This window comes from Ictidomys tridecemlineatus, chromosome 8 (genome assembly GCF_052094955.1).
Source record: "Ictidomys tridecemlineatus isolate mIctTri1 chromosome 8, mIctTri1.hap1, whole genome shotgun sequence".
In the NCBI taxonomy this organism is placed as follows: Eukaryota; Metazoa; Chordata; class Mammalia; order Rodentia; family Sciuridae; genus Ictidomys; species Ictidomys tridecemlineatus.
Window position 1 is genome coordinate 113,313,924 of NC_135484.1, and position 12,516 is coordinate 113,326,439.

General features: G+C 56.0%; 1 protein-coding gene across 3 annotated transcripts in view; it reads left to right on the forward strand.

Annotated features, from left to right (window-relative positions):
• The window catches only part of Mdga1 (MAM domain containing glycosylphosphatidylinositol anchor 1), a 57,549-nt gene extending 52,882 nt beyond the window's left edge, over positions 1-4,667 (forward strand). For 2 of the 3 annotated variants that reach the window (XM_021721938.3, XM_005318737.5), the window contains exon 17: positions 5-4,667. In XM_021721938.3, coding sequence (XP_021577613.1) covers positions 5-96 — 92 coding nt within the window. In that variant the 3' untranslated portion in view covers positions 97-4,667. The remainder of the gene's footprint in view (positions 1-4) is intronic. The other variant, XR_013425195.1, reaches the window with a different exon arrangement.
• Positions 4,668-12,516: the final 7,849 nt, after the last annotated feature.

Here is a 12,516-nt window from a genome sequence, read left to right on the forward strand (position 1 = left end):
ACAGTGGTGGTGATGCCGGGCAGCAGAGCTCCCCACGGGTCCAGCCCACAGCTCTGGGGGCCCGTGGTCCTCTTCCTGTTGGCGATGCAGAGATGATGAGAGCTGCGTGGCCCCCCACCCCGCCCCGGCACACCAAAGTGTCCACATCGTACCAAAGACTGACCCCCGCCCGCCGGGGTGCCCAGGGGAAGGGCCGGCTCGCCAGGGAGGGGGCCTGCGTTGGCTGCGAGGACGAACAGAAAACAAGGACCTGAGGCCCGGCGCTGAGGCCCTGGAGACGCTGTTCGACACACGCACACACTCACACGTTCACACTCACACACAGAGATCTATTAAAGCACAAGTTTCTATCAGACCTGCCAGCACCTTCTCTAGGCGGAGACAGGGGACTTGCCCAAATGGCGTCCGCCACCCCAGGGACCGCGGCGCGACGCTGGCCTTGTCCTGGCTACACTTGTGGTGTGTTTCTGACCCTCCCTGCTGTCCCCCAACTCAAGGCCGGACTCCAGCCTGGTGGCTTTGCCAGAAGAGTGGGCGGACAGGGAGCCCTGCCCTTGGCCAGACTCTGGGACTCCTCAGGACGGAGGAGGCAGGGGTCAGAGGAGGGCCAGGTGGGACTTGGTGAGCTTCGTGACTATCCTTGGCCCAGAAGAAGACAGAGAAGGTGGGGCACCTGCTGCCCGCAACTGTTCTCAGAGTCGGGGCTGGAAGGGGGAGACCCCAGTCAGTCACCCCAGGTCCTGACCTGTTTCTGGGACGTCATATCCCCTCCTCACTGTGCCCCCATGGAAGGGACCCAGCAGGGGGTCTTGGGCCTGCACAGTGTGGAGACTGACACCTTCCCCACCCCACCCCCACCCCCACCCCCACCAGCAACTGGACTCCTGAGAGCACAGTCCCCACCTAACCTCAGCCCCAGCTGGGACTCAGACGGGGGCGCGGCAGAGGAGAAGTCTGCCTTGGTGGTTCCATGGCCCCGTCGAGGCCACCGAAAGTGGGAGCAGAGCCTTGTCTCTGATGTGTTTGGTCTGATAGGGTGCTGCGGCCAGGGGCGGGCATGAAGGGCAGAGCCCTACAGAGCCCTGTCCAGTGGGCCATGCCCCCCTCCCCACAGGGTCGGCCAAGGACGATAAGTTTGTAGGGGTGGGGGTGAGACGGGTGGGGTAATTCCAGTCCCTTTGTCCCCTGGGAGCTGTGAAAGGAATTCCTGTCCCTAGGTCCTGGATTGGAGCTTGAGATGGACAGAAGAGTTTCTAGATCTCTCCTCCCCAACACCACCCTGAGCTGCCCACTTAGCCCTCCACGGGAGAGAGGAGCCCCAGCCCCTTCCAGGATGAGTCGTGTGTGTCCGTGCTTGTGTGTGTGCGCATGTGTGTGTGTGTGTGTATGTGTGTGCGCACACGCCCACACCATTGTGGGCACATGTCTGGGCAGGAGTATATGCAGAAGGAGTGTGTGTGTACGGTTTTCCAGGCGGGTTCTGGCCTGTCTCTGAGTGCCCGTGCACGTCATCCCGGTGACATGTATGTCATGTCCCCTGCTTCCAGTCCTATGGGTAGTCTAGAGCGGCTGTTACCAGAGCCCCGAACCCCACCTTTCCCTCCTATGGATGATGGAGCTTCCCAGGTGACCCTAGTGAATGCGAGCACCTTCGGGGAGGGTGTCATGAGCTGCTCCTGGAGCATTTGGTGGGGACAGCTGCAAAGAGAGAGCCTGGATCCTGGGCAGCACTGCCGTGCCAGGAGCAGGCGGGGACCACGGCCAATGCTGCTGGGCTCCGGCTCTGTCAGGCCTCTGTTATCATCATCACCAACAGCTGGTGGGTGGCCCGGCCAGGCTGCAGCGGGGCCTCCTGATGCCGACCAGCGCGGCTGCCTTCCTCGCCCGCCCAAGGCCTCAGTCTGAAGTGAGCCGTTCCAGGTTCCCAGCACACGCTTCCATCACGTCTGCCGGGTATTGTTCCTTAATTGTCCCATCTGTGCAGAATCTGTCGCCCCGACTAGACTGTGAGCTCCTCCTCTGAGCCTCCTGACCCCTCTCCCCGCCCCTGCTCCTGCCTGGCACAAGCCAGCCAGGGATGGGAAGCACTTCCACAGGCTCTGCCTGGCGCAATGGAGTCCACCAACCCTGGCGCCAGCCCTGGCTGCAGCGTAACCACCAGAGGGTCTTTTCAAAAGCTCTGGTGCTAGGTCCCCACTCAGAGGTTCTGATTTAATGGAGCTGGAGGGCACCTGGCACCAGAACCCAAGGGAGGGAACTGAGGGCCTCTCACCTTCCAGAGGCTTCCTCGGTGCCCTTGCTGGGGTCCATGCTGGAGCCCCAAGAGTTTCCTCCTGGAATCTCCGAGAGCCCCAGACCTGTCCCCCTCAGCCTTGTTCCCTGCCCTGGCTGCTCCATGACGGGGACCTCTGTATCCATAGAGCCCGATACAGAGAAGCTGCTGGCAGGCTTTGGCTGTGTGTCGCCACTGTCCTGGTCTGTTTGGAGAGAGGAGACCTTCTAAGAAGGTGGGGCAGCCCTGCTTGGAGGGTGCCCCACCTGGGGTTACCCAGCCCATCTGCTGAGGCACCCAGGTCCTTGGGTGAGCGGGTGAGGCTGACGTGTGTCTGTGTGCATGGGCCAGCAGGTGCGGGCAGTGGGTGGTGGTGTGTGCTCGCCATGCCCGAGTCCAGGAGCGGGCCAGTCTGTGTGTGCTGGTGAATCTGCAAAGAATGAGTGTTTTTGTGTGTCTCTGGGTGTATCTCTGGGTGACTTGTGTGTCAATGTTTGTGTGTCTGTGTGAAGTGGATCTGTATAAATGTCACTTATGCTGTGTGTCTTTGTGAATCTCTGTGTCCGTGTCATGGTAGGTGGCCCAGGAATACCCCGGGCCCTGGGGAGACCAGGCTGGCTGGGTCCAGTGCCTCTCCCCAGGGGCAGCCTCGCCCTCTGGGTCAGGGTGACTGAGGCATATTGTGGCCTTAAAGTGGGGACTCCAGAGTCAACCCTCAGGGTGTTGGGACTTCCTCCCCTCTCCCCTCCAGGTTGGTGTCTAGAGGAGAAAGGGACTCCCAGGACAAGATGCTGAGGGACAGTGGATGGAGAGTCTTGCCTGGCTGTCCCGCTGCTGGGACCACAGACAGCTCCTGGGGTGCTGCTTAGCGCACCCAGCCTGCTCCGGGAACGCTCCTGTCCCCTTTGTCCTCTGGGACGGGTCTGGCACCACTTTCCCATTCATTCTCTTTCCCCTGTGCTCTGAAAGCCACCGCTCAGGCCACAGAGCCAGACGGGCCTCCGAAGTCCAAGCCCCTCAGGGCACAAATGAAGAAGCTAAGCCCAGAGAGGGGCCTAAGGTCACACAGCCAGTCTGGGTAGAGCCAGCCTTGGAAATCAGGCACTAAGTCCTGGGTGTCACCATCTGGGCATTGCTGCTGCTGGGACTTCCTGTCCGGATAGCTCTGGGGAGCTGGGACAAATGGCCCTGTCTCTAGAGTGCCACAGATGTCCCTAGCCCTGTTACAGAGTTGCTGGACTCCTGCTCTGGCTATAGCCCCTCCCCCTCCCGCATCATGGAAGGCCTGGTGCCTGGGGGAGGCTGGCATCCTTTGCCCACAGAGGTCATTGCTGCTGGCCTCCTCCAGGCTCCCCAATAGAAGAGTCTCTGTTTCCCCTTCCCTCCCTTTGTCTTCACCAGAGCCTGGGCTAGGACAAAGGTCAGCATGTTCTCATGTCCTCATCCTCTCGACTTCCCCCTAAGGATCTGGAGGGCAGGATTCTGGGGTTTCCTCTCCCTGGACAGCTCAAGGAGGCTGGAGGGGAGGGTGTTTCAGGGTCTGTTCCAGGAACCTGAGGGTGGACCTGCTGTGGACAGTCCCTGTAGGAACACTGGTTCTGGGTTCAGGGGAGCCCTCCCTGCTTCCAGGGAAGCCCCTCACCTCTATTGTCTGTATGTGTGTGCGTGCATGTGTGTGTGTATGTGTGTGTGTTGGGGCGGGACCACTCTTTCCTGGGGTACTCCTGACCCTTAGAACTGGGAGAGACCTTAGTGATCCAGTATCCCCACTGTACAGGTGAGACGCCGAGATCCAGAGGGATGGCATTTGCCTGTGCCCACCCCTTCCCCCAGGATGCCTGTGTTAACTTCCCAGGGCCCACGGGGAAAGACCCCCTCCCTCCACCTCCCCTCCCTCCACCTCCCCTCCCTCTACCTCCCCTCCCTCCACCTCCCCTCCCTCCTCCCAGCTGCCCACATAATCCCCATCTCAGCCCAACTCTGCCGGCCCCTCTGCTCCAGTGGTCTCCAAGCATCCTACCTGTCCCAGGATGGCCAGCTCACCAAGGCCCTTATCCCCATTCCGGAAGGGACAAGGAAGGAAGAGACTGCTCCAACCTTGAGGCCTCAAAGACTTGGGAGAAAAGCCAAAACCCCTCATGCCCAGGCCCAAGCGTCTGACCCCAGCCCACCCTCACACCAACGTAAAAGCACAACAGGAGACCCCTTATCCACGGGTGAAATGTATTGGGGTTGTTTTTTTAGTCACACGACCCCGTCCTCACCCCTTTGCCTTGCTCTCCGTCTCCACCCCAGCCTCTGTTCTCCATTTGCCCCTCTTTGATCCCCGAGCCCCGCAATGTAACCTCTAGTTGCGGACGCGGTTGTTTCAATCAATAAAGCTGCAGTGTTCCAACGCTGGGTCTCCATCTGGCTGCGGGGGGCATGGCAGGGGGCGTGGCGTGACGGGGGGGGGGGGGGCGGAGGGGCGTGGCGGGCGGAGGGGCGTGGCGGGCGGAGGGGCGTGGCGGGCGGAGGGGCGTGGCGGGCGGAGGGGCGTGGCGGGCGGAGGGGCGTGGCGGGCGGAGGGGCGTGGCGGGCGGAGGGGCGTGGCGGGCGGAGGGGCGTGGCGGGCGGAGGGGCGTGGCGGGCGGAGGGGCGTGGCGGGCGGAGGGGCGTGGCGGGCGGAGGGGCGTGGCGGGCGGAGGGGCGTGGCGGGCGGAGGGGCGTGGCGGGCGGAGGGGCGTGGCGGGCGGAGGGGCGTGGCGGGATGGGGAGCTGGGGGCTCCTTTCCTGGGGGCATCCTTTCTTCTCTTTGGCACTTGCCATTGTGGATCCTGCTCTGTGGCTTGAACAGTGGGGACAGCACCCTGGTTTGCTAGCAATGAATTTCGTGCCCTTATTCATTTATTCATTCCACAAATACCAACCCTAGACAGCCATCATGGAATCTCTTGTTAGTAGGAGAGATGGATATTAAATTGATAATTATACCAAGAAATATATAAATATGAATGTAATTAGGACTGTGAAAGAGGGTTCTTATTTGGGCTGGGGCTTCAGGGAAGACATTGCTAAGAGAAATATTTAGGGGAGACCTAAAGAAGGATGGGAGTCACTGGTAGGGAAGAGGGTGTCTTCCAAATAGAGGGAATGGGATATGCAAAGTCCTGGAGGAATGGAAAAACCAAAAGGCTCAGGAAGGAGAAGGATAGAGGAGGACTAAGGTTGGCAAGAGTGGTTGAAATGTCACTCAGGCCCCCACCTGCCAACCTTCTCCCTGCTCTCCTCAAAATCTCTGTTCTGGCCCCATAAGCCCCACTCTGCACTCTACCTGGGTGCAGGTAGCCACCTGCCTACTTGCCCCCAGATCATTTTCTGCCACCTTTCCCTTTATCCTAGACCTCTCAGGATTCTAGAATGGCAGAGCTGGGAGGTCCTTAAGGGTTGGCCCTCTACTCTGTTTCTGTTCAGAGAAATGGGATCACCAGGGTCCTGGGGGCCAGTGGTGAGGAGGGAAATCCACTCTTCTGTGAGCATTTGCAGAGTGACCCAAATCAAGGGGTGTTATGGGTGTTATCTTAGGAACTAGGGGAGACCAGGAAATGACAGGGAGAGAGCCTTTACTTAGTGGCAGTGATTTAGGTAGATAGAGCAGATAGTTTGACTCCCTGTTTCAGATGGGGAAACTGGGGTTCAGAAAGGTGAAAAACTGGGATTGTCAACTCCTGAGCCTTATCAGCTCTCATGTAGACAGATTCTTCCTGCCACACCTGAGATACGTGGTCTGTGTGTCTGGAGTCCACAGCTGCTGTGAGTTGGCTCGATGGATGCAGGAAAAGACCCACCCAAGCTCACTGTAGTCTAGGAGTTCCTGGGTGGATACACGTACTGAGGGGCCAGGCTCTCTGAAATCCAAATGGGAGTGCAACAGATGGTTTTCCTGGGTTCGCAGTAGCTCTAGACCACCAGCTTCAAGAATTGGCATGGGTTATAATGAAGTAATTGCTGGATGGTTTGAGGCCCCAGAGGTGGGGGGTGATTTGTTGGTGAGCAACACCTGACCACCTGGTGTGACTCAGCCTTTCCCCTCATTGGCATCTTTTCGCCCACACAGTTCCTCTCCAGACTCATGATGACGCTCGCTCATGACTTCAGCTTGCCAGGCTTCACGACCCCTCAGCTCCAACTCTCCCTTCAGTGGTAGCTGCCAGCATCCACTGACTCAGCCTCTCTAGAGAAGGGGCTGACGGATTGTCCCACCATTCTGTGTCTAGCCACACACACATCATTGAGTCACCTGTTGGTTGACAGCTCTTGAGTCAGGTGTCACCCTTGATCCAATTGGATGGGCTAGAGGAAGGGGTCATGGATATAAGACATAGCTACCTGGGGACTGCCATTTCTAGAGAGTTTGTGGGTGGGTCCGCTTCACAGGGGCAGGGGCCTGGGAGTCTCCATAAATGTTCCATCTTGCATCTTCCTTCCTCTGTCCCTCCTCTAGTGACCATTCATTCTCAGGGTACCTCAGGTGCAGTGTGTGCACCATGGAAGTCCTCCAGTGGACCCTGTCCAAGGGTAGGTCCCAAAGAAAGCTATCTAGGTAGGTCAGGTAATTTATAGAAACAGTCCTTATGTGATTTATGACTCAGACATTTTAATTTCCATATTACAGAGGAGGAAACTGAGGCTCAGAAAATGACTCGGTCACCTTAGCTCGTAAAATTCAGAAGGGGTAGGACTTGGAGGCAACTCTGAAGTGCAGTGTTCATTCATATCAGCAGATTCGCTCCTCTTTGTCCCCCTTTTGGAAGTTGTGCTGTTTTTCCTACCAGCTCGTCTTCAGGGGGCTGGGAGAAGCAGGGTCCTTTCCTTTGGGGCTCAGGCTTCAGTCCTCTGCTTTAGATGGAAATCGTCCCTGGTCCTGCTTTTCTATTTCTAGCTGCCTGACCTTTTTGCATATGTCCTTTGTTGAAAGCTACTGTAACACCTTTTCAGAAAGAGGCTGGGTATAAATAAATCCAAGGAAAAAGTCAAAGCTGTTCTCCTTGAAGTCACCCCAAGCCTGGGCGGAGGCCTCCCTCCACACTGTTTTCCCAACCCCCTGCTCCCAAATCCATCTTCCTGGGCACCCAGCATGGCTTCCTGCTCCGAGGTCCACTTGGCAGGTTTCCCAAATGCTGATCCTACCACTGAGTCCATCACCCCGTCTCTTCGGTTGTTTAGGTTTTTCTTTAAAAACTGTTGTGAGCTTCCTGCTTCTTTCAAGTCCCCCAAGACCAACCAAACTCAGCTGAGGACTCCACGCTTTGAGAGTCTCAGTCCATCTATACACACTCTAAGCAGAGCCCTGTTCTCCCAGAAACCTTGTGCCAATTCACTCCTATCTAAGAGGAGGGGAGAAGGGGGGTAAAACATGAATTGGAGGCTGAGGTGCCATAGTGGGGAGTCTGCTACCATTTGAAGATGTCCATAATATACAGTTGAGAGAGAGGGGCAGGTTAGAAAGGAACATGCCTAACACCATCTCATTTTTTTTGTATAAAACATCTGTGTGTATGTGAGTGTGTACTTTTAAGTCTGAAAGACTATTCAATGGGATGTGAATAGTAGTAGCTCAGATGGTGAAATTTCAGCCTCCTGACTCACATCTTTAGGTTTTCTGTATTGTTTGAATATTTTTGCATGAAATTGTATTATTTTTAATAACCAGGAAAAAAATCTATTTTCTTGAGAAAAGAAAAGCCAGAAGTCATCCAAGACTATGGATTAGAAATAAAGGTCACTTTCTGTTATTAACATTATTTTTATAACTATACATCACAGAGTTTGGGAAAGGACTTTGAATTTGCAATCTTTTCCTGCTGATTTATTCAAATAAAAATACTCTGACAATTGGGAGGGAAGGGAGAAGAATTGGGTTGGGTTGACCAGGGATGGGGAGGTTGAGATGTCAAGCCAGGTTTTGAATAGGAGAGTCCCTAAGGAGAATAATACCTCTCCCAGGAACAAATGCTAACATTCATTGTGATGCTCAAAGCCCTGCACATGCATGTGAGAAAGAGAGACATTGTACCCTATGTGTGCATGTGTATGCACGTTTGCACACGTGTGAGGGTATCTCATGCTCACTTGTCTAAGCCTGTGGCACCCTCAACTATTCAGTCAGCTGCAGGCAAGGGGCTAATTGAAATGCCCTGGGTCAGTGATTGACAAATCAGAGAAGACAAGGCGCAAAGATGTGGAAGGGACACTTCCCTACACTTTACCTTCCGGGTCAGCCTCTTTTCCTCACCCACTCTCAGGGACCAGGGAGAGAAATTAAGGTATCCAGGGCTTTTTTTTTTTTTTTTTTTTTGGTACTGGAGATAAACCCAGGGGTGCTTTACCATTGAGCCACATCCCCAGCCCTTTTTACTTTTTATTTTGAGACAAGATTTCTAGCTAAGTTTCTTAGAGTCTTATTAAATTGCTGAGACGGCCCTTGAACTTGTGATCCTCCTGCCTCAGCCTCCCAAGCCACTGGGCAGGGCTCTTCTTGATGTTAAAGGTTCTCCAGAGGAGATGGGGAAATATCCAGAACTTTCCAGATTTCCACACTGTTTTGTGTTGTCTCACTCCTGGGCAGACTGGGGCAAAGAAAGGTAATTATCAAAGAAAAGGAGATGAGTGATAGCGCTCCCATCACCTGGTTGCTAACGACCTCCTTCGGGGGAGGGGGAGTATCACATTTTGCAACACAAGCAATCACCCCCTGGACAGCTCTCTTTCTGCCCTTTTGGTCACCACATAGGGGAGGAGGAGGGGGCATGAGAAGAGAGGAAACCTGGAATCTATAAAAGGGGCAGGATACCCCCACTCCCTCAGGCACCAGCTCTGGACTCTCTCCTCTCCAGAGGAGTCTCCCTCCCTGTTCCATCCTTTAAATAAAACTTTTTGTTCTTGCCTTGGCATTTCTTGGGTGTTCAGTCTTCGACACCAGGAGAACAGGGACCCAGTCCTGATTTTCAAGACCAGTTTCACGGGTAGGAAGTTCTTTTAAAAAAATCGAATGCCTCCTATTACAGCCTGACCAGATATTAGTAAGGTAAGCTCCCCCAGCAGCCCACCTGCCCAGCCTCCCCCACCACTGGGGAGAGAGGCTGCCAGCTTCCCAGCCCTGGGTAGGTCCTCCAAGGTCCCACGTGAGCCCAGCACTGGCCTTGCATATAGCAAGCTCAGTGCCTGCCATGGACATTGGCCCTACAGGCCTCTGCTGGTCTCTGGAGATCAAGGTCAAAGAGACTTTTGATTCCTGGAGAGGGGGATGGAGGAGAGGTGGAGAGAAACCGACTGAGCCCGGAGAGAGTGAAGCATTCTGTGAGCAGGGGGGGCTGGGCCCCAGGTCTGGCTTGGGAAGCCCAATGGGCTGGGCCTCTCCGGACCTCAGTCTCCTTGTAAATGGGGAAAGGGACTGGGAAATTTGAACTTGAAGGTGGGTGCGTCCCTGGGATTCAGTGACAGGAGGGAGTGGGGTGTTCCTAAGCAATACCGAGAAAAGGGCCCCTACAAAAGGTTAAAGGGAAACTCGGCCTTGTTTCTGTTTGTAGGACTGAGCGTTGGTCTCTGTCCTCTCCCCAACCCGGGGGACCCCATTACCCAGGCCTAGGTGGGAAGCGCCCCCTTCCCATCCCCAGTCCCTGACCCAGCTCCACGGCTGCCAACGGGAAGGCAGATGGCGGGAGCTCGGGACCAGCCTGAGCCCTGGCTGGGCGCCTGGGGGCGTGGTGCTTGCCGAGGCCGAGGCCGTGGAGCGGAGCCGGGCTGGGGCGGGCGGGCTGGGCGCGGTGCCCGGGGGGCGGGCAGCCTGCTCCCACCCGCGCCTGGCTGAGTCCCGGGTGTTTGGCGGGTGAGAGGGGCCCTGGCGGGGTAGGTTGGTGTCAGGAACACTGGAGAACTGAGCCAAAGTCAGAGGAAGGACAGGGACAGTGTGCAGGGGGGGGGCGCTGCTGGGACTGGGGTTGGGGTGGAGTTGGGCAAAACTCCCTCTGAAAAGCCCTGTCCCACCGGATGGACCCTCCACCCTAGTACTGAGCTGGTCCAGTCAATCCGGGCGGTTCCCTGGAGGTGGGTGGCCTTGCCCTGGGAGGTGGGTGTCCCTCCATCCTTTCTCCCTGGGTCAGAGATGGGACCAGGATGGACTGCTATGTGGATGGAAAGTCCCACTTCTTCTCCCTGAAGGATGGGAATCTGAGATCTTGATCCAAACTGTAAGAAGCAGAGGAGGGCTGGTTCTGGTGGTACAGGTCTGCAATCCCAGCCACCCGGGAGGTTGAAGCAGGAGTATCACAAGTTCAAGGTCAGCCTCAGCAAATTAGCAAATTCTCAAAACAAAAAAATAAAAGAGTTGGGGATGTGGCTCAGTGGTAGAGCACCCCTGGGTTCAGTCCCGCGGGGGGGGGGGCGGCGGTGGGGGGGAGCAGAGAAGGGTCCTGATGGCTTAATCAATCCCTCACCCCACAAACCCACAGGACCCTTCTCCCCTGGGGAGACCTGTGGAGAGAGCAGTGTGGGAGAGGTGTGTGTGCAGCGACCTGTAGGTGGGAGGGATGGGAGACCCCCGACCTCTGGGAAGCTCTCCCCCTCCCCTGCCAGCTTGGAGCACCCCTTGCCCAGAGCCTGCAGGCACAGGGTCTCCCCACATCTTATTGTCACTTTCCCACCCCCTGCCTCCATGGAAGAGTGGCAGGGGCAGGGACCGGATCCTGGTCCAGGCTCTATCAGGGACTTGGTCTTGTTTTAGTCCCTGGTCTCAGTCTCCCGTCCTACACGACGGCAGGATTGGGGTCGGGTGGTCTCCTTAGAGCCCTCAAGGCCCTGACCTCCGGGTTCTGTTTTATCTGCCACCGGGGTAAGGATCGGCCACAGGAGCCATCGCCAGTAGTAGCCCCAGACAGCGTCTTGTCTGTGTCTCTGGGTTGGCAGAGATGGAGACCCACACTCCTTCAGTCCAGGGGCCACTGCCCACACCGGGGCCCAGCACCCCTGTCTGTCCCCAGGCACTGCTGGGGCACTGTTCTTAGGCTCCGCTGGTTCCCATTCCCTTTCCAGCTGGCACCCTCCTCCGTCATAGGGGGTCACCCTCCTCTTTCTCTCTGCTGCTGCAGGAGTGACCCTCACCCAGCCCCAGGTGCCCGTCCTTCCTGGATCCCTCCCTCCCTCTCCACCCTCCCTCCTGCCTTGAAACCTGGCGGTTGCCCCTTCCCCTCCACGGTCTGCTTTTCTGTTCCAGGAACTTTTCTGTTCCAGTTCCCTCTTTTTACCCCACAGGTTTGTTCATTCCTTTACCCGCTTGGTCACTGTGGCAGCCACTATTGTTTTCTAGAGCCATGGCCATTTCCCCCACCACTATCTTTTCTCTCTCTCTCCTGATAGATCTTGAAAAGAAACTAAGTTACTCTTTTCCCAGCCTCCCTGATAACTAGAGGTGTTGATGTGACCCAGTTATGGCCAATGACATATAAGGGGAAGCTCTGGCTGGAGCATTTGGAAAAAAATTTCCCCCTGTTAAAAAGAGTTTCAGGAAGATGACCCTATCTTGTCACCTGAGCCTGCCCCTGCTTCCTGCCCATGGCATGATTAAGTGAGGTTGTAATGTCCGGAACCAAGGTAGCCATCTGTGACCATGAGGCACCAAGCTCAAGGGTAAAGATCAACACTGTGACAACAGTGGGGCACAGAGATAGAATGAGCCTGGGGTCCTTGATGACTGACTTATTGGCAGACCATTAAAGCTTTATACATGACACATTTTTTTTTTCTGTCACCCCAACAGTAGCCGTTAGGCATTCACCCAGTCAGTCATTACTTCTGAATTCACTCGTGCATGTATTCACCTTCTAGATGCTCTCACAGAGGCTGAATTAAATAGAAATTTAGTGGCTAAATTAAATAGAAATTTATTTTTCTCCCTCACAATAGTCTGGGTGTAAGTAGTCAAGGTCTAGCCTGGCAGCTCCAGGATATCAGAACCGGGGTCCTTCTAGATGGTCACTCTGCCATTCCCAGAGTGCTCTCCTGTCCACATGGTCCAAGACGTCTCCTCCTCCTATCACAGTTCAGCTGGGGGGCGGAGGAAAGGCAAAGGGAGGGCCTGGTTCCCCCTCCTAAGGCTCTGACCCACATGCTCCACTCCCACCCTGTGTTCACATCTCAAGACTTAGTCAGATGGCCACCCCCAGCTGCAAGGGACGGGGAGAGGCAGGCTGCTCTAGGTTGCCGGGTGT